Below are 22,162 nucleotides of genomic sequence, written 5' to 3' on the forward strand. Positions count from 1 at the left end.
CTTCAAGCCTTTAAGACCCCAGACACTATATCTTTTGATAGCCGGGCACCATCAGCTTTCTTCACCACATTTGCTTATGCACCTACTTTGTCTTCAGCGTTCCTGTCAGGGAAGGTGAGCACCACAGAATGCCAGGTTATTAGAACAAAGTGTTCTTGTGTTGAGGGAGGACTTGAGGAGAGGCCCAATACATTGACATCTTAATATGCCTACTAATAGACTCTTTATGAGAATCATACCATGGGGTACCTTTAAAAAAAATGAAACCACGTAAAAGAATTGAAGACATCTTTTCCTTTTGCAGTGTTAAAGCTGATTCTACTGCTTGATGCTATTGACTTACCTGCTAACTCAGGGTTACTTCTTCCCAGAAGCTGGGCCCTTCTCTTAAGAAAAAGTGCGGTCAACTTATGCTTTCCTTTCTCATACCCTTGAACCCACTTACTGGTCATCAGTTTCCATCGTGCCGCCCCGTCGAGCCTCGCCTTGGATGGATTCCATGGCTGTGGAATACAGAGCCTTTTGGGGGGCTGGTCTTCGAGTGTCAGTTGAATTCTGTGCTTCACTGCCTACTGCTTCTCGTTGTGCATGATCTGTGTTGTGGACGGATACCAAAAGGCTGTAGTCCATTATCTTGAAGCTCTGAAGTACCTAATGGGAGGAAAGACCACAATCAAAGACTTGGAAAGTATGCGAACTTTTGTCACAATCTCACAGTTCTCATGATACAGTTATTCTTTATTGTGAGTCTTCAACACTAACTACAGGATTACCCTTTGTTCCTACTGTTTCTTGGAGAAGAGTCAATTAACCTCCTCATGCCACTCTTTAAGGAGCTCTGGTGAGGCTACATGCGAAGTGTTGGGATCCTAACTGCAAGTCGGCAGTTCAAGCCCACTAGCTGCTCCAAGGGAAAAACGCAGAATCAACTCAATGGCAGTGGGTAAGGTGACAGTACTCGTTATGGACACCTTCCCTCTCGAGCACACTCTCTGAAGTCACACTTGGTAAAGTGGAGGGTGAAAGTCCTCCACAAGACGGACTGATACAGTGGCTGCAAAAATGGGCTCAAACATTAAGAAGCATCCTGAGGCTGGCACAGGACCAGGGGGTGTTCTGCTCTCTTGTACACAAGGTTGCTATGAATCAGAACCAACTTGAGAGGACCTAACATTTGAGTATCTGAGTATTATTTTTTTAAGCTCCCCTGCCTAGCCCACAAGCCCTGCTTTATTTGTTTTATGTTTCACTTCATGGAAACAACATATTCTCAAAAGAAAAAGTACGTGGTACCCCAAAAAAGGGGCAATAGCTCCGCTAGGTGGAGCTTTCATAGTACTCATTTTCCCTGCTAAGCGAGCATCAGGCAACTCGCTCTGAGTTAGTGCACCCAGTAGCGTTGCCTGGGAAGGTTCTCTCTGGTCAGTGAATTTTTTCCATAAAAGCAGTTTCACTCAAACCTCGTTTTTTGTGATGGCCAATTTAAGAGAGAACAGCATGCGGCTGTTCTAAGCATGGGGAAAATGCCACAGAAACTGTTGTGATGTTGAACACAGTATACAAAGACAGCATTATGGGAAAAACTCAAGTGTACGAGTGGTTTTCTCGTTTCAAAAAACGTAAAATGTTGACTGGTGACAAACCTCATTCTGGAGACTGTCAACTTCCTGAACAGACAAAAATGTTGACTCATAGTGAATTTGGAGCTCATTCGACCAGGTCAGGTTGTTAATCAAGCAAGCTTTCTATTTAGAGGTTCTGAAAAGATTGCCTAACAGATTGCGTGCAACAAAAAAGGCCTGATTTATATAGCCTTCCCTTCCAAAGAAGGATGAATAACAGAAAGGTGGGTGAAGGGAGACAACGGACAGTGTAGGACACGAAATAACAATAATTGTCAAGGAATCGTGAGGGTGGGAGTGTAGGGGAGGGAGAGGGGAAAAATGAGGAGCTGATACCAAGGGCTCAAGTAGAAATTGTTTTGGAAATGTTGATGGCAACATATGTCCAAGTGTGCTTAATACTATTTAAGGATGAATTGTTATAAGATTTGTAAGAAACCCCCAATAAAATGATTTTTAAAAAAGGCCTGATTTGTGGCAGACTTGGGCGGGAGGGGGCAGGGCAAGGCACTGGTTTTGCCACCATGACAATGCACTTGCTCACACAGACACCTCGCTGCGCCGGGATTTGGCAAAAAACCAGCATGCCTCTCTTGCCCCACACGCCTTCCTCACCTGGTCTTGCTCAGCGTGACTTCTTTTAGTTTCCAAGAATGAAGAGGGACATAAAAGGAGTGATTTGATGAGGTAGAAGACATGAAGAAAAAAATGAGGGAGGTGCTATTAGGCATCCAAACAGATGAGTCTGAAAAATGTTTCCAAGAATGGAGATTTGTCAAATGTATTAAATGTAATGGAGAATACTTTGAAGGCGATAAGGTTGTTTTGTAAAAAAAAATTAAATTACACAGCTTTGGAAAAAACATTCCATTTTGGGGGGGGTACCCCCTTGTATATTTGTGCTGTAAAGAATACACAAGGAAAGTCCACTAAGAGGACATATCATGAGAGAGGACATCTGTTGGAGGATCTTGTATTATCAGTTTCAATTCATTTCAAGATTACTGAGTTCCCATCATGTGTAAACACTGTGCCTCATTATGGATATTTAAAAGTACGTGAGAGCGTTCCTGGTCTCAAGGATATTATAACTTAATGTAAATACATTAAAGACGAATACATACAATAGATGTAATTACAGAATGAAAAGCACTATAGAGAAGACCAGGTAGTGACTCATAAGTAGGTTTGTAGAAGATAAATGGGAGCAAAAAGAAGTCCAAATAAGCAATCAGAAGAAAAGCGTATTATCAAGGCCCAGAGTCATTATAAAATATGGTACCTGCAGGGAAGCATGATTTGCTATTGGTGGAACATAAAACACAAGGAATACGAGTGGTAGATTAGAGAGGGTGACAGATGTAAGGCAATCAATCATAGATCTGATTTGTCATGATAAAGAGCATAAACTGTACCCTAAAGTTGTCAACACTCCCATTAGCTCCAAAAAACTCAGCCAGAGTTTTTGAGTAGGAGGGTGAAGTTAGAAAGCAAGAGAGCACAGGACTGATTCTCAGGTATAGTTTGAAAAACCCTGAGTAAACCTCTCGTCCTTGCAACCAAAGTTGAGTAACTGAAATAAGAACCACCCTGATGCAGATGTAGAGTGAACACAGGAGGGCAGAGAAAAACAGCCTTAAGAAAGGAGGAGATCACTGCAAAAGCAGTCTGAGGAACGCAAGTGCGAGCTGTGGAAAGAGAGACTGTGAAAGGTGTCACAGAGCCAACAGGGTGTGTGTCCAGTAGAAGGAACCAACTTCAAATGACCAAAAGTTTACGACTTTGACATCTAGGTGGTCACAGGTGTGGCAGTGTTTATGGAAGTGGTCACAACAGAAGCCTATGGACTGTGGCCTGAAAGAGAGATAAGAAAGAAAGATGAGCAATGGAGTGGTCGGTGGTTGAAGATGAGAAAAAGGAAATAAGTGATGTGAGAACATGAAGAATGGATCGAGAGCTCAAGCTGGGGAGAAAGGAGGCTAGAATGGTTTTAAGTGTAGATACATGAGTAACTGGTAATAGAGCAGGACAAAGGGATGGAACAAGATAGAAAGGTGGACCCTTTCCCTGAAAAACAAGGGGAGACGGGGAGTTGGAAAATGTTGAAAAGAGTGCCAAACATCTGAAATCTCTGTTGAGAGAAATAGGAAATTGATTGATGAGCAATACAGAAGGCTCAAGTGAAGCTGGATTTCCCAAATCTGTAGTCTATTAGAATTATCAACTATTTCAGATTTTAAAAAGGCAGTATTTCCCCAAGGACAGAGTTCAGAACGTTAGGAAAGGAGGAGTGGCAACTGGAAACCAGGGAAAAGCGGGTAAGTGAGGGTACCTTGAGGGGTTGGCAATGGATGAGGTGAGACAAACTGTATATGAACTATTGAATGTATGCTGTGATTTACTCAGTAAACTTTCATCTACTTTACAATAAAAACTTAATAAATAAAGCTACAGAGGAGCCAATATGTGAAGTTTAACAGGCTGTTTTAGTGATTTGAGATTTTTGATGTCTAAAAAAGGCAAATACGAGAAACTTACCAAACAGTCACGCTGCAGGGTCTTACACAGAGCATTGTACATGTCAGCATCCAAAAACAGACCATCAGGTATGTCTTGTATGAAGTCCAGGTCTTTTAGGGTAGGGAGAGGCTTGTCTCGTTCTTTTTGAGAAGCCCGCCGTTTGTAGGTTGAGCCCTTCAGGTCATATTTGACATGCATTTTGACTGATCGTGGCAAGAGATTGTTCATCACTACAATTCGAATGTTCTTACCACCTGCCTGCACACAGTACAATCCATAGAACTTAGGCAGCAATGTCCGAGGGTTCTGGTTGAGGTTCTGAGAGCACAAAACCACAAAGGAAAGAAAGTTAGCTCTTCTCACTTAACTCAAGAGCTAAAGCTGCTAGCTCGTTTAGTCTCCTACATTGGACTCAGGCACAGTCTGTCTGAAATGAGCCCACACGATGTGTTAAAAACTCCTCAATATATTGACCTCAATGGTTGAATCACCACTGAGCCGAGCCACAGGTCCAACACAGTCATCAGTAAAGCTTCTAAATGTATGAGTCTTATTTATTCAACAGGGTTGAAAGAGTCTTGACCTTTACCCTGGCGAGAGTACAGGTAAAACCTGTACTATCTAGCACCTCCAAAAGTTTATCAGTCAGAACGAGAGCAAATACACTATCAATGGAAATAACCCACCTTATGCCACTATATAGGGCAGTGTATCACAAAGTGAGTGATTCCATTCCTTGGGGGTGGGGGACAGAGGACGGGGATAGGCAATAAAATGAGCCAGGGGACCAGGGAGGGGGAAAGAGGAGAGCTGTAAAAGCAGGCACCTTCATTGTATCCTGGATTGTGGGCTACAGTACAAAAGTTTTTAACTGCTATGCAGGTGCTGAGTAATTCTTTTCATAACAGGGGAAGCACGCCAAATAAGTCTGGGAACCTATGATCTAGTACAGGCGTCCTCAAACTATGGCCCGCGGGCCACATGCAGCCTGTCAAGGACATTTATCTGGCCCGCCAGGTGTTTTTTCCCATCTTTGTTTTTTAACTTCAAAATAAGATATGAGCAGTGTGCATAGTTATTTGTTCATAGTTTTTTTTTTTAACTGTAGTCTTGCCCTCCAACGGGTCTGAGGGACAGTGAACTGGCCCCGTTTAAAAAGTTTGAGGACCCCTGATCTAGGAGCTAAATGTCACTAAGCCTTCTCTAAGTGAAATAACACTTAAAATAGGACAGATAAAATCCTTCTAGCCACTGAGAGGCAAGAGAGATGATGTAACAAGTACAAAAATAGACTAGGTTCTCAGGACAGAAGCACTGACATTGCTCTGTGCCCAGACTTGTCCAGGAGTGGGCAGCACAGGCAGCCAGGCTAGGCTTCTTTCCCCTCACCATGTAGTATCCCGGAAGCAGCTTCTGGAGAAACTCCGCTTCTTTATGCTGGACCGTCTTAATGATGAATTCATCGTCACTGGATACGTAGAAAAGGGAGCCGCTGGCCCCAGAGTTGCAGAGTTCAATCAGAGGCTCACTGCAAAGAGAGTACTGGCCAGAGAGAACGGAGTATGAGAGTCAGAGACATTAGAGATGCAGTTGTATTCTAAAGAAAAACTGGAGCGAGATTGGCCGTGGGTGTCTTCCTTTGGGAATAATCCCCTAAGCGTCATGGGGTCCTGATTTCTAGAAACTTACCAAGTAATCATCGGGCCGGATGCCAAATAGCTCCCGAAAGTAGCGGAAGGCAACGGGTGCATATGTCTTAAAACGAAAGTCATTGTAGTGATGAGCAGGAGTCAGATTACTCCCTTCGCTGGGGGATTAAACAGACAAAAGTCCTAATATACCTGTCTCTGTCATCCAGGGAGTCTGCCCCTCCCCGCCCCCTGCCCAAGACATTCAGAGTCATCCAAAGGAAAGCTAATACATCCCTGCTTTCATAACCAATGGGATTAGGTCAGTTACTTAAATGTTGAGACAAAGACACAGTGTGAGAATTAAGTCACAGGTCCAGAAGATTCATTTTATCTCCTACTTATCATATAACTCGTGTATAAGCTGAGTTTTTCAGCACATTTTTTATGCAGTTTTGTGGTACAATTAGGTGCCTTGGCTGATATTCAGGTCAGCTTATACTTGAGTATATATATATAGTAATGCATTAATTTGCTAGAATTCATTCTATAGGCTAGAGGCTCACGAAAGGATCTAGGAGACAGCATCGGCTCTCCAAACTCTCCAGTCCCACATCACCTTAATTTGTCTAGCTGCATTAAAATCAGGCTTAAGGGGGAAAAAAATCAGGTTAAGGACTAAGCAGGTGACTAAATTAGCTATGCCTGGACCCCTAAAACTGCCCTGGGGAAGCTACATTTCCCAAGACATTAATCTTTGTACCTGGGGAAGAATATACTCTCCACCACGTAGAAATCTTGCATGAGGACATCCCGTTCTGGTTTGGTACTTAGGCTCCCCACAGTGTGAGTAATGCCTAATTGGATGGCACCTTTCAAGGCTGATGAGGTTGTCTGAGAAACAGAAAGGAGAAGAAACGTTCTAGTATTGAGTTTCCCCATACCAACAAAGACCCAGGAGGGAAGAGCTAGCAGGCAGACTTGAAAGCAAATGTTTTCCCAGTACTTCCTCCTCGCAGGGCTTTGTACTGGCAGTGAAGCACAGATGGGGAATGCAGACCAGCCTCAGTAGAGCAAGGTGTGCCTTCCTGTTAGCGTGCCTACACAGCAAGTTCTACATCTAATCTTGGGAGAAACATTGTTTTGAGGGAACCATCTTCAATCTTACTCCTTAGTTTCCTGCCCCCAGGGATCTGTGGCCCTCTAAACATTTTATTCAGCTAGCATAGAATGCAACTAAAAATTAACCAATTATCTGATTGACTACCTGGATACGAAGCATCAGCTTCTCTAAGACTGGGCTTGATGAATGGCCCAAAGACAGTGGAATGGCAAAAAGAACTCCTGAGGAAGACTGCATGAAAAACTCAATTTCTGAGGAAGAAATATTTGTATTTAGAATTATTATACTATGGCAATTCTAAAAACAGAAATACAAAAATCCCACTTTCAACCCATGATGTGACATTTAAAAAAATAACAATTAAATTCACTTTCTCAGCCTTACTAGTCACATTTCTCAAGATTACCACTTAGCACAAATAGAGCACATTTCAATTACTGTAAAAAGTTCCATGAGATAACTTTGCTCTAAAGTGTATTCCTCGTCTCTAATGCCCATCCAACATTATCTGTATTTCTATCTAGTCCTCACTGGGTATTAAAATTACAACAAATTACTTATGTATTTGTCTCTCTAACTGACCAGATCAAACCAAACCAGACTCATTGTCAGAGTCTATTCCACCTTGTAGCGTCCCGAGGACAGAGGAGAACTGCCTCTGTGGGTTTCTGAGACTGCACACCTTTACGGAAGTAGAAAGCCTCATCTTTCTCCTACAGAGCAGTTGGGGGTTTCACATAGCTGACCTTGTGGTTAGCAGCCCAAGCAACCACTAGCTCATCTTTTTATCTCAATGTTCAACAAGTAAAAGGAGCTCAATACACATCTGTTGAATTGATAAGGGCCTCACAGCCTATTCCAGGGTAAGGTCACTGACTGAAAATATGGGTCAGTCCAATGTCTGCTTTTTGGACAATGCAATAAAGGCAGAGAACAGACACAAACTAACACAGGCCAAAAACAGGAGTCTTAGGAAACCAGCGGACTGTACCAAGACAAGGTCCAAGTACAAATGCTAAGAAGTAAGCGGAATACTGTCCCTAGGGAAGCCTAACAATCCACAACTTTACCAAGAATTGAAAGGTTGGGATTACTCCAGGATGCTTCTCTCTTGCTTTACTTTATCCAGGATGCTTCTCTCTTGCTTTACTTTATCAGTTCAATTTTGCCTTTGGGGCTATTATGACTACCTTTCCACTCTGCCTAAGGTGCACTGGTGGCACTACCATATCAGTGGTTCGAACCTACCAGTCACACCTCAAAAGAAAAATGAGGCTATCTGCTCCCATAAAGATTTACAGTCTCAGAAATGACACAAGGTTGCCAGAGCCGAATCCACTTGATGGTAGTGGATTTGTGGGGATTTCATTTGTTCAATATAACTCAAAAGGCAGATATTCTAGACGCTATCCACCAGATGGAACTTTTTTTAAGGAGAGAGAGAATAAAAGAATTAAAAAATAAAAACCAAAGCACTCCAAGTTGCTGCCTATCCATTTCATGTACACACAGCACCTGAGGAGAGCTGTCAAGTAATATGGTTCCCTACAGTCAGGTAATAATGACTTTGAGGACCCACTTCAACTTGATACCTTAAATAAGGAAACCCAGTTTCGCCAGCTCAATGAATTAGTATGCAGCACTAGATTTACCTATTAACAACATTTTCATTTCAATACACATATACAGATAGGAGACAATTCATCCTTTGAGGAAGAAATTCACAAGCTCAAGTTGTATGATAGCTATAGTGCAAAGGCTTAAGCTACCGAGAAATAGTGTAGAGTGTGGGGGATAACAGAACAGAGCTGTCCCCTCTGAGTTCCTGGAGTAAGATGAGAGGGTTTCACCCAAACACACCTTTTTATATGTTGTTTCTCCTGTGGAATCAACACTCCGGTGGCCTATTTTCTTAATGGGCATGCCAGAAGCACAAGGAACCTAGAAAGAGAGTCAAGATTACATAATACATTAAACAGCTACCCTTCTGGTCCATCAAAACAAAATAAATCAAAAAACACTGAGCACACTCGTTCGAGGTTGTTGTTGGTAGGTGCTATCTAGTCGGCTGCAACCCTATGTTCAATAGAACAAACCCTGCCCGGGCCTGGACCATCCTCACGATTGTTGCCATGTTGGAGTTCGCGGCTGCAGCCACTGGGCCAATGCACCTCAGTCAAGGGCTTCCTCTTTTTCAGTGACCTTCTACTTCACCCGAGTGTGACTACCTTCTCCAGCAATATGCGAAATAAAGCCTCTTCTTGATTCCAAGGAGCATTCTGGTTGCACGTCTTCCAAGACATATTTGTTTGTTCTTCAGGAATTCCACGAAACATTCAATATTCTTCACTAAAACCATAACTTAAATGGCATCAATTTTTCTCCTTATTCATTGTCCAGCTTCCGAATGAATGCATGTGAGGCAACTGAAAATACCAGTTTGGGTCTTGAAGACCAACCCTATGCATATAGTGCTGCTTTTCCCACAGATTTAATGTAGACAAAAAATTCTAAGGGACACATAGTTCACTCTTGGTTCTCCCAAAACTGCTGTAGGAAATAAAAAGGAGTATCATTGAAGAAAAATAGAAACAGAAAAAGGAAGGGCTATCAGTCCCAGAAAATGCAATAAATCTCAGTTCACAAAAGCAATTCAAATTAAAAGCAGAGTCCTACAGACCTACTGTCCCCTAGCTTCCTCTCAGAAATTACTTCTTCTCTCTTCCCCTCTAACCTTCAACCTAACCCAAATATCTCCAGCATAAGTAACTAGCCACTGCTAAATAGAATTCTATAGCCCAAGAATTATAATGTGGACACAGTTAAGACAGTGCTTCTGAGACAGCAGCCACAGTGCCTCCACGAGATACAAAGAAGATGACAGGGCTTTGTCTTCCACCCACATGAATGCCCCTTAAGTCAGGGTTGACTAGGAGGGCAGAGCTTAAAAGGCTATTCCCAAAAGCTAAGCGATCAGGGTAACAGGCTGGAGGGCACACTTCATGATGTCAATGCTCATTAAGTTAATAAGGCAGGAGGCAAAAAGGCTAAAGGAAATAAGATGTCACAATTTTATGACAACATTCAAGTTCCACTTTCTTGGCCAGGCCCTTAGGACCAGAAAACCCTCAGTAGATAACCTGACAGATCTAGAAAGCTCTTTGGGGTAGAAAAATCTACATCTCAGGCTAAAAGGGTCAGCATTCTGAGCCCCCTTCACAAAACCTTAGGAAAGCAAGAAACAAGAAGAGGGTTAAGAAATGCTCCTAGGAAGAAAGTTAAAGATAGTCAACATAGGAAAGAAAAACATAGTAATCTTCAGTTTCTGGTAATTAAAAGAAACACTTTTTTGTATTCACTGCACGTGTGGGTCGAGGAAGTCAGTAACAACAAAGTAGGTTAGGTATCAGACTGCCTAAGTTTGAATTCCAGACTTACCACTTATTATGTGACTTTCAACAGGTTACACTATCTCTAAGCCTCACTCTACTGTAAAATAGTGATAACAATAGCACTTACCTCATAGACTTGCTTTCCGGATTAAATAACAATATCTATATAAAGAAAGGTGCCCCAGTAGCTTAAGGGTTAACTGTTTGGCTGCTAACCAAAAGGTCTTCAGTTCAAACCCACCAGCTGCTCTCTGTGGGAGAAAGCCGTAGCAGCCTTCTCCTGTCAAAAGAGCAGCCTTAAAAACCCTGTGGGCAGTTCTGCTCTGGCCTAAAAATCCTTACGAGTTAGAATTGACTGGACAATACACAATATAAAGGAACTTACCACAGTCATTGATAGATTTGACAAATGCTCAAGAAATGTGAGATCTTAATAATAAATTGCAATCAAGCCAGAGTGGTATAATTTCAGGTTTGAGTGGCATAAGCAATTTATCACTGGTTGCTAACATAAAGGTTGGCCATCTGAGCCCACCTAGTAACACCCTGGAATAAAGGCCTGGTAACCTGCTTCCATAAAGAAATTACCAAGAAAATCTTATGAAGCAGTTCTCCATAATACATGGGGCTGCCACGTGTAGGAAATCAAAACTTGATAGTAAACGGTTTGATTTTAAAAAAAATAAAACATCTGGCCTAGGTTTAAGAGTTTTAGTTTCTAAAACCTAAAAGGGGGTAGAGGCGGGGGTGGAAGTAAAGGTTTCATAAGGTATCAAAATCCTGAATCACTCTTGTATCAAACTCACCTCAGCTGCCATGGGTCTCCTGACTGCAGATGCTGTTAAAAAAAAAAATTCAATTTTAAGTGTGTACACAGTACTTTCACAATCCCTGTCAAGCACACTGAATGAATTAAGTGTGTGACTCCAACTACACAAGACAACACGCTCCTGCCTCTTGCTCGATGACCCTAGGTTCTTTAGGATAAGGATTTGAAGTGTCTCTTTCCCCCCTGCTGCCACATTCACAGAGCCTTTCCACTCTTATGTGTTAATATTTTGTTCTTGATACATTTAACCAGTAGAGTCACTGCGCCTCTTTTGACCTGATGACTGAAAGAGAAAAGGCTTAAAGCATATCTAAGACTCAGAATTAAGCCTCGGACTCGATTGATATTTTTCCCTGTCGAGATGAACCTTGGATAGAACTTTCAAGGCCTATCTATGGTACTCTGTACCTGTGTTCATTATTTTGAATGACAGTGATGAGGTGGATGCAATGAGTCTATGGAGACAGGTAGGCTAAGGATGAGAAGAGGCGATGTCAGTAAGCCAGAAACTGACTCCTCATCCTGATTTCTACTGTCAACGCAACAGGAATGTGTTGGTTTAAAATTTACTTACTAAATATTTACTCAGCACAGACACGAAAGGTAAGTCTGTGGCTAAATGTCACAAGTATTAGTTATGACCTTTATCTACTTAATCTACTCTAGAGTATATCTACAGAAATTTGCTCTGAAAGGTTAAATCAACTGGAAAGGGTTTGCTATCCCTGTAGCATTCATCCCTGTGACACTGAGACAGCTTAGCCTTTTTCTCATAATGGAGAAAGCTGGTTTTTGGAATAAAGATTAGCCATATGAAACTGGGATGACTTTCTAATAATGTGAACTATTATCTGAGTAGAATGATCTCAATTCCAGTCCATATAAGGTGATTACTAGGTAAGGCAGTTAACAAACACAAAAGATTTTATGGCAATTAGATAAAGCTCTGATTTTTGACGATGAATGTGATGCTATTCCTCCTGAATTTGTCGTTCTTGGCATAGTAGATATAATTGTCTGATTCAAATGGTCAATGTTAGTCCATTTCAGGTTACTAATGCCTAGGGTATTGATCTTTATACACTCCATTTAATTTTTGATGACTGAGCGCTCAGACCAAGAAACACAAGAAAAAGATAAGCAACACACAAGACTTACTCTCTTCATTGCTTAAACTTTCACCCTTAGGGCGGATCCCAGTTATTACACAACAGTAAACCAAAATAGAAAATAAAAACAAAACCTTGAGAACTTAATCAGTCTTGCTATAAAAAGGTGTGCCCCAAGGAAGAGCAGCATAGGTATACAGGGAATGAGGTATCATCTACTAAAACTTGGGTCACTTGCACTGGGCTTCAGGTATGAAGACCAGGTCTCAGGAAACACACACACACTCAAGTAGCATACTGTAGTTCAGAAAGCCTACTGAGGCCTTACTATCGCATGAGAGCAGCCATCTATAACAAAACGATTGGTCTCCCAGCCAGAGCAAATAAGAGTGAAGAAAACCACAGACTCAAGGACACCATTTGTTCAAATGACCAACGGATCACCATCACCACCCTGAAACAAGAAGAACTAGATGGTACCTGGCTAGCACTACCAACCACTCTGATAGAGATCACACTAGAAGGTCCTGAACAGAGTGGGCAAAAAAGGTAAAACAAAATAAAAACATCATTAAAAAGCCTAGAGTTACTGTTTCAAAAGAGATTGGTGGAAGCCCCAAGGCGCTAGCCCTTAAGATTTCCTTCAAATCTGGAACTGAAACCCATTCCCACTTCCAGCCAAACACTAGACAGGCCTATCAAATGAACAGTAACTTACACTCATGAACAAAACATGTTCACCTGAACAGTCAACTATACCAGACCAGAAGCATTTGCCCACACACACAGTTTCCTGCCTTTGTTTCAGGTCATGAAACAAAGTGTGTATAAGAAATTGTGCAATAGAAAACAAATTTGCTTTATAAGCTTTCACCGAACCCACAATACAATGTTCAAAACAAAACTTGACCATTTGGCCCAAAGCTTTGCAACAAGAAAATATCTACTGGAGAAGTTCATGAGATAAACCAGCACTGTACCTGTTTATCCCACTATTAGGTCTTCTTTTTAGTAAACACCAAAACACTGTATAACTGTGAGAGAAAAGCTAGGAAGCAAGGGAGGGAAAAAAGGAAAAAAAAAAACCCAGGGAAATACCTGCGTTGGAAATGCCAGTCAGATCATGTTGAAAGGTAATTAGGATTCAGCCCAATGGATAGGCCCAGAATATTCTTCAGCAGGAAATTTTTCTTCTGTCATTTTTGTGAAAAACTCTGGAATAAGTCTATTGTCCCATAATTTTTTTTCAGGTGGCGACTACATGTGTGTGTACGAAAATAATGATGTGTGCTATATATAGGACCAATTCTGACTCACACAAACCCTATATACCAGCTATTCTCAACCTGTGGGTCGCGACCCCCCTTGGGGGTTGAACGACCCTTTCACAGGGGTCGCCTGATTCATAACAGTAACAAAATTAGTTATGAATACAAAATTAGTTATGAAGTAGCAATGAAAATAATTTTATGGCTAGGGGTGTCACCACAACATGAACTGTATGTATTAAAGGATCGCAGCATTAGGAGGGTTGAAAACCACTGACCTAGATTATAGGTGACCATGAAATTGAAAAAACAAAGGATAGTTAAGCTGCTTTTGCTCTATGAATTTGTAGTATATTCCTTACCATCTTTGTTTCCCTATGCTGTCATTTATTAAAAAGGTTCGATTAAAAATCCTCACAGGCCCTTTCTAAGTGACTTTCCCTACTTCGGTAAAATTGGTTATGATCTGTTAGCTTGAAGCTTTACTTGTTGCTAATGGAGCTAAATCCTCAGCTTGAACTACTTAAAGCAACCACTTTCATTACCAGCTGTAGCTTTTCACCCAGATTGAGCTAGTCTTTGCCACATAAAAACATTTCCAAGAGCCAGGGTGCACTCTTGTGCCTCTCGGTCTTTGTGATCTTACTCTTTTCTGCAAAGGCATTAGGGGCATGACTGGGTCTGTATTGTCAGATCCATTAAAAAATAAGTTACTTGACCATTATTGTTTACTCTCTGATGCAGCCTGTTTGTCCTGAATTTTTATTTTTTAGCTTCCAATAAAGCAGTCTTAGCTAGGAGTTTAGAATGCCTTTTGGTACAGGGCTTATTAATAAAGTATGAGTCCCACAGTCATGAAGGAAGCAAATGTGGCATGAATTGGGAAAACACTGGGATATAAAAATAATTTCACCAATAGAACTTCAACCTTAATGTTTTCTCCTGAGAAAACCTTTCAGAAAGAAGTCAGGTAAGATGAAGACGTATGTTCTATTATTTTCCCCCTAAACTTTATTATGGAAAATTTCAGGGGAATAGGGCAAAAAAGGAAAAAAAATTCAGACATGCACAAAATAGAAAGAGTAGTAAGATAACCTCCTTCCATGTGCTCACCACCAGATTCATCAGCAACATTTTACCAATTTCTTGCTTCTGTATCTTCTCATTCTCCCATCTCTGCTCCCAGGAATATTTAAATAATTTATTTTTGCTTTGGTTCATTTAAAATAGACTGGCTTTTTTATTTGTCTCAGAACTCTCTCTAGGAAGAAGGGAGGTGGGGAAAGAGGCGCTTATACCAAGGGTTCAAGCAGAAAATGTTTTGGAAATGATGGCAACATATGTACAAATATGCTTGATACAATTGATGTATGGAACGTTATAGAGCTATAAGAACCCCCAATGAAATGATTACCAAAAAAAAAAAAGGAACTCTCTAACCCTCACTGCCATCTAGTCAATTTTGACTTATGGAGACCCTCTAGCAACTCTTACAGTCTTTTAACAATTCATACATCCATTGTGTAAGCATATTTGTACATACGTTGCCATCATCCTTTTCAAAACATTTTCTTACTACTTAAGCCCTTGGAAGCAGCTAGTTTTTTCCCTCCCTTCCCCACCCTCCCACTCTCATGGACCCTTAATAAATTATGTTATTATTTTTATACCCTATACTGTCCACTGTCTCCCCACGTTTGTTGTTCATCACCCTGGATATGTGGGGGGGGGTATGTATCCATCATTGCAATCAGTTCCCCTTTCTCCCCCTACCCTCATGGTATTGCTACTCCCATTACTGTTCCTGAGGGGTTTATCTGTCCTGGATTCCATGTATCAAGAGCTCTTATCTGTACCAGTGTACATGTTCTGGTCTAGCTGGATTTGTAAGGTAGAAATGGGGTTAGTAGTGGGGAGGAAGCATTAAGTAAAGAGAGGAATGTTGTATGTTTCATCGGTGCTATACTAGCATCCCGACTGACCTGTCCCTTCCTTGTGACCCTTCTTTGAGGAGTCCCAACTGTCTACAGATGGGCTTCATTCGGGTCTCCACTACACACCCCTCATTCACATGGGCATGATTATTTGTTTTGGATCTTGTGATGCCTGATACTTGATCCCATGGACACCTCATCATCACACGGGCTGGTGTGCTTCTTCCATGTGGGCTTTGCTGCTTCCCAGCGAAATGGCCACTTGTTTAACTTCAAGCCGTTAAGACCCCAGACACTTATCTTTTAATAGCCCGGCACCATCAGCTTTCTTCACATTAGCTTATACACCCATTGTGCCTTCAGAGATCATGTCGGGAAAATGAGCATCACAGAATGCCAGGTTATTGGTACCAAGTGTTCTTGGCGTTCAGGGAGGGCTTGAGTAGAGGTCCAATGTCCGTCTGCTACCTTAATACTTAACATATAAATATATGTACACAGATCTACGTCCCTATCGCTACATATAGATATATTTACATATGTACATGCCTGTATTTATACCTCTATAAATGTCCTTTGCCTCCTAGTTCTTTCTTCCATTTCCTTTTACTGTCCTCTTGTGCCACTATCATGTTCAACCTTCATTCGGCTTTCAGTAATTCTTCTCAGCTACACTGCACTTAATCAAACCCCACCAGGCATTCTATGCCCTCCTTACCATTGATTTTATTTCACTTGTTTTTTGCCCTTGTCCCTGGAGGGTTTGTTGGCTTCCCCTTTCCTTTCCCCCACCTCCCCCTCTCCCCCCAGAACCACTGGTTCCATTGTTTTCTCCTCAGGATCATTTATCCTGCCTATCTTATATAGATAAGACATTTTTTTAAAGTGCCTATAAATAGTTCCAGGCCTGTCTGTTGACCTTTATGAATGTTTCCCGACCTAGTCTGATGATGTGCCAAGCCCTGCCCCCGAAGTCTATTTTGGGATTCCTCGGGGACTTCATTGCTTTGCTCCCCTTGCTGCTCTGTTGCCCTCCCTTCGTTTCACCCTGGTGCAGGGAGTCAGACTGGGCACAATTCCTGCACTGTATGGGTCAGTGAGGGGACACTGTCTCGTGGTGGGCCGGCTGTACCGTCCTTTCTGTGCAGTGGCCGCTCCAAGCAGGAATATGGTCCTCTTTCCCTTCCTCCCTCTTAGCTTGCTCCTGTGTGTCCTGAGCAGACCTGCCCCTCTTCCCAAGCTGTATCTTCAGTGCTGTCCTCTGTAGTGCATTCTTCTGGAGAGGGGCCCAGGAATATTTTAAAGGAAGTTCAGTCTTAATGTGATTTCATGCATAAATACCTAAGAATGTTTTTTTTTTTAAAATTAATTCTTTTTTTTGGGGGTTTTTCCGGTTTTTATAACAATCCATACATCAATTGTATCAAGCACACTTCATGTGTCTTTTTGAAACTACTAAATGTGCCCTTTCCCATATCTCCATGCTTCCAAGCTTTTAGGACCTCTTTCAGATTTTGTTTTGTTAAAACCATGAGTTGAAGGGACAGAAGGAATAGCATTGGAGAGAAAAACGTTATTTAGCATTTGAGAGTCAATCTTGACTCACATGAAAACTGTAGTACTGAGAAGTATAAAATGGTGATTTTTATCGTCTAAAGAGTTTTAGTCATCAATGCCCACAGTAAGCTGACAACTTGGGAGTGGGTGACCTTAACTGATATCATTGTGTATGGGTTCACTGTAGCATGAAATTAAATTTTAAATCTGAATTGATGAACAAAAATGCTGATTTGATATTTTTTGAACAATAGTTTTAATAGTTTGTAACTCTTTTCCATAAGACTTGAGCTGAAATTGGCTCGGTAAAAAGAAGCTCTACAGGTAAGCACAGTGCATGCCTGCTTACATGCATTGTATAGCATGGATGGAGAGGGTAGGTAAAAGGAGTTTTAACATGTTACAACTAGAATGCTAATAATTATTACTTAATTTTTTTGTGATTCCTGTCTCAGAAATGTATTTTTATAGGATTTAAAAATTTTTTTTCCTCCCTCATATTTTATTTGGTAGATATGCTTCTTAAGTCTATAGTTAGAGGTAGTTTAATCTTTGTAGTTGAGAGTCAAATGAGATGTGTGTATGCTCTTAAAGTATTGTCTGTGTAGTATAAATTATTTGATCAGAGAAGTGAAAGAGGCTTTTATAAGATGTATCATGTTCAGTGTATTCTTAAACTCATCACTTAGGAAAAATAAAACATGGAAATACTGGAGTGATGGGGGAAAAAAACCAAGTAATTTAATATTGAACTAGTGCTGAGGTGTGTTAAAATCGAGCCAGTGAGAAGTGGGTCTAGGGTAATGATTCTCAACCTTCCTAATGCTGCAACCCTTAAATACAGTTCCTCATGTTGTGGTGACCCCCCCAGCCATAAAATTATTTTCACTGCTACTTCATCACTGTAATTTTGCTACTGTTATGAATCGGGCAACCCCTGTGAAAGGGTCATTCAACCCCCAAAGGGGTCATGACCCACAGGTTGAGAACCGCTGATCTAGGCAAATGAACTAGAATGATATAAAAAATTAATTTCAGAATTGCTAATGGGTAATACAAACATTTGTTTCCCAATGAGTCAAGGAAATACTTCACAATTTCCTTTAATGAAGGACTAAAATCACAGTTTTCCTTCAAGTTCTCAAAATGAAATGTACAATAGTGATGGACTTCAGAAGCCCCGGTGGTGTGGTGGGTTCAGTGCTGGGCTGCCCAACAAGGGGCTGTGGTTTGAACCCAAAGCTGCTCCAAGGAAAAAATAGAGCTCAATCCATAAAGATTTACAGCCTCTGAACTCCCATGAGATAATTCCACTCGTGCTACTGAGTACCTATTCGTCAGCATCAACTCCATAGCAGTGGGATTGGTTTGTGGTACACGCTCATCCACTGGGAGCAATTATCAGTGTCACTGGCACAACTTGTAGAAAAGTATCTTTCACTTCTTTCGAGGTTATCTTTGTTTTGGACTAAACAATGCCAGTATTCTAGAGAAGCAGAAACTATCTTTTGAATCTGATACTAAAAGAGCAGTTTCACAGATTATAAGCAGCAAGGTCTTCTTCCTTTAATAGCTGAAAGAACTCTGTTGTCTCTAATGGAAATTAACAATTTGGGGGGGGGTGGAGCTCCAGCCACCAAATTTTCTTTTTACAGTACGTAAGTACCTATTGGATCACTATGAGGCTGAAGTTACTTGATGGCAGTTTTGTTTTGTTTTTAAAATACCATGCTTTTCTCTGACTAGAAACATAAGACTTAATGCCTAATGGGTTTGCAGTGGCCAAAAAAACCTACGAAAACTATTTCTGACAAGGAAACTTTTTTGTTGCTGTTGTTGTTGTTTTGTTTGTTTGTTTTTGTTTTTTTAGGGAAACGCTTTTATTTGCTGTTTTAGAGACCTTGGCATCATTGACTGCAAAATCAGTTATCAATCTTTAGCATAAATGCACATTAAATTTTAAAATATTTTCTGGAAAGAATGATCAATAACACTATACATTATGCAGAGAAGCTCAGGTTTTATTTGCTTTTTAGGACATAGGGCAGATGGTGAAGTTCCCTTCTGTAGTATATTCTCCTTCACCAAAGACTGGCTCAGGAAGTAAGTATCCATTCAAAAACAAAATTTAATCTGATTGAAATCACGTTACTCCATACACTTTCAACTTTCGGATTAGTGAGGAAAGCAGAAACAGCAGAGTGGGGAGGAGTGTCTGACAAAAGGACCCACTATTTATCTAGGTAGGATATGGTGGTTAAAATGTCTCTGGGCCTTGGTGACCTCATCTGAAAAGGGGAGAATAACATGATGGTTGCTATGAGATGAATGATGTACAGCATTCAATATATACCAGTAATTTTCTCATTGTGAACTATGAATGCCCTCTATAGAATGGGAAGGGTCAGAGAAAATAAGAAGTACAGCAGAAAGCAAAAAGGTAGAAAGCTGAGCTACTTTACTGAAACAAAAGGAACCAAAGTTATGGAATCACAAAGGGTAGTCAAATGATTCATATTATGATCTGGAACTACTATGTGAAAAGATGCATCGATGTTAAGAGAGCGTTTTCCTTTTTCATTTCTTTCTTTCTTTTTTAATAGAGGAACAAGACAGGGATATGAACGCTATAGTTAAATAATGTTTGCCAGACAGCCACAGCCTTCTCAGGAGAAGACTGCATGCACTACTGCTACAAAAAGTGTGCAATTGTTACAGGGAGAAGAGCTGGCTGCTAGTTACTGCGAGGAGCACATGCCTTCTGCAGCCCAAGTACACATCAGATCTACCTCTTTTACAGCTGACCCCACAGCACAGAAACTTGCAACCTAAGTGAGGAAAAACAAAATTATCATGTCCTCCTGGGGATTCTACTTACTTACAGCACAGCAGAATAAGCATATTTTAAAAGTATTCTTAGGTTTGAAATTAAGAACAAGACCTGGTCTGATCACCAGCACCATAATATCAAATGTGAGGTGACTTTGCATTGTAAAGCAAATAGGTGAGAGGGAGAGAAAGAGAGAGAGATAGACCTTATAGAGAACTTACACCCCAAACCATTTCACTCTGAAATTATTTCACATTGGCCAAACATTTCAGGCATAAAGCTACTTTGCATACAGGATTCTATCCTTTAAAAAAAACAAGAGTAATGCATATACATCTCGAAGGGCAATTTAACACTAACAAAAACCTTAAAAATAAACATAGGCATACCTTGGAAATACTGGTGGCACAGTGGGTCACACGCTGGCTGCTAACTTACAAGTTAAAAGAGTTTAAATCCACCAGCCATTCCTAGGGAGAAAAGGTGAGGTTTTCTACTCCAAAGGCAGTTCAATTTGTCCTATAGGTCACTATGAGTCTGAATCAACTTTATGGTTGAGATGCTGTAGAGATTCAGTTTCAGACCAGCGAAAAAAAATGATCATTGTAATAAAGCAAGTCATACGAATTTTTTTTTGTTTCCCAGTGCATATAAATTATGTTTATACTATACTGTAATCTACTAAAGAAGCCCTAGTGGTCTAGTGGGCGAAGGGTTAGGCCAGAGGTTCAAACCAATAGCTGCTCCAAGTAAGAAAGATGAGACTGTCTCTCAGAACCCTAAGGAGCAGTCTTACCGTGTCCTCTAGGGTCACTCTGATTGAAATTGACTCGATGGCACTGAATGGAGGTGCTCTCTATATGATGAAAGTCTAGAATATTGTGAAAATTACCAAAACGTGACACAGAGACACAAAGTAAGCACATGCTGGTGCAAAAATAGCACCAACATACTTTGCCTACTGAGGGTTGCCATAAACCTGCAATTTATAAATGATACAGTATCTGTAAAGTGCAACTAGGTGAAGTACAATAAAACAAGTGATGCTTGTATAAAGGATGTGGGGAAACCTAGGAGGAAATGAGAAGGTTATTATAGTGAGCAAAATGCAACTAAAAATTTGAAACAAAATGCATATAAATTGTTGAATGGAAAACTAATTTGCTCTGTAGATTTTTTTTCTTTCAATTAGCAACAATTGCGCCTCGGGCAAACCTCACTGGTTACGATATTGCCACTGTGCAAAGCTTGCTCTGTAAATTTTTAAAAAATAATAAATACATACATATAAGTTGACATCAAAAAGTTTGTGGAGAGCTGTAAGAGCCACCAATAAAATGATTGGGGAAAAAAGTTTGTGGAAAAATTCCATTATCCTTCATTACATTTTCCATGAACTTTTTGAAGTCCTCCTGTATAATTCGGCCCAGCAGTCTACTTCTAGAAATGTATCATTAAAAAATAATCAGGTCTCCCTCCCCCCGCAAAAAAAATCAGTCCCCCAAAATAAAAATAATCAGTCCCTTGCTCCCCTGGTCCTCTCATCTCCCATCTCCACATCCTCACATGGATCACCAAGCAGGACTTAGGAAAAATATCCAAATATTGTGCAACTCCCAGAAGGCGCCACTTCTAACTACATGGGGATCCAGAGTGCCAGACATGCTGGGACTGGACAAGAAGAAAGTTACAGAAAGTGCACCTCTCAACTTCCATACCTTGCTAGGAGTGCTTGGAATCGAAGCTTCTCTAGAAAATCTGAAGAAATTATTTTCAACACAAAAGAATGACTAGTTTATGAAAACTGAACACTGATGAAACAAGATTCTACACTAGGCAATTTATTATTTTATTGAATATAAACATTTGCTATTGTCCATTTAGAAATCACACCCTTAAAACATGCTATTAATGCAATATGGCACATATATACTGTCATGACATGAAAAATAAATACAGCGACTTAAATAGAAAAATAAAAAAAAATCAGTCAAGGGAAGAAAGATGTACACCCTACGATGGTTATTGCAGCATTGTCTACAATAGCCGTAAGTGAAAAGAACATGAAAACAGGTAATATGAATTATGGTGCAGCCATAAATCAGAACATTGTACAAAATCATTCCTTCCCTGCACCTCATAAATAGGCTGCCACAATAAATTGTGAGTGGAAAAGGGTAAAAAAATTATAAAGCATGATGTTACTTTCCTCCCCAATTGTTTTATTGGCATATAATTCACATATCATACAATTCACTCATTCAATCAAATCAAGAAGAGCTGCACAATCATCATCACAATCTGCTTTAGAACTTTTTCTTCTTTCTTGGAACTGTTGATAACTCCCATT

General features: G+C 40.6%; 1 protein-coding gene and 1 pseudogene across 2 annotated transcripts in view; both read right to left on the reverse strand.

Moving 5' to 3' along the window:
- The window catches only part of PIP5K1A (phosphatidylinositol-4-phosphate 5-kinase type 1 alpha), a 44,404-nt gene that overhangs the window by 11,293 nt on the left and 10,949 nt on the right, over positions 1-22,162 (reverse strand). Inside the window, exons 2-8 of one of the 2 annotated variants that reach the window (XM_045295679.1) lie at positions 11,092-11,123; positions 8,754-8,834; positions 6,534-6,664; positions 5,832-5,949; positions 5,532-5,684; positions 4,161-4,460; positions 446-651 (exon numbers count right to left, since the gene is read on the reverse strand). In XM_045295679.1, the coding sequence (XP_045151614.1) occupies positions 446-651; positions 4,161-4,460; positions 5,532-5,684; positions 5,832-5,949; positions 6,534-6,664; positions 8,754-8,834; positions 11,092-11,123 (1,021 nt within the window). Of the gene's footprint in view, positions 1-445; positions 652-4,160; positions 4,461-5,531; positions 5,685-5,831; positions 5,950-6,533; positions 6,665-7,037; positions 7,145-8,753; positions 8,837-11,091; positions 11,124-22,162 lie in introns of those variants that run through there. The other variant, XM_045295680.1, reaches the window with a different exon arrangement.
- LOC115871458 lies at positions 20,903-21,061 on the reverse strand (annotated as a pseudogene).

This window comes from Echinops telfairi, unplaced genomic scaffold (genome assembly GCF_000313985.2).
Source record: "Echinops telfairi isolate 266 unplaced genomic scaffold, ASM31398v2 ScPeMD7_5805;HRSCAF=6673, whole genome shotgun sequence".
NCBI classification, from domain to species: domain Eukaryota; kingdom Metazoa; phylum Chordata; class Mammalia; order Afrosoricida; family Tenrecidae; genus Echinops; species Echinops telfairi.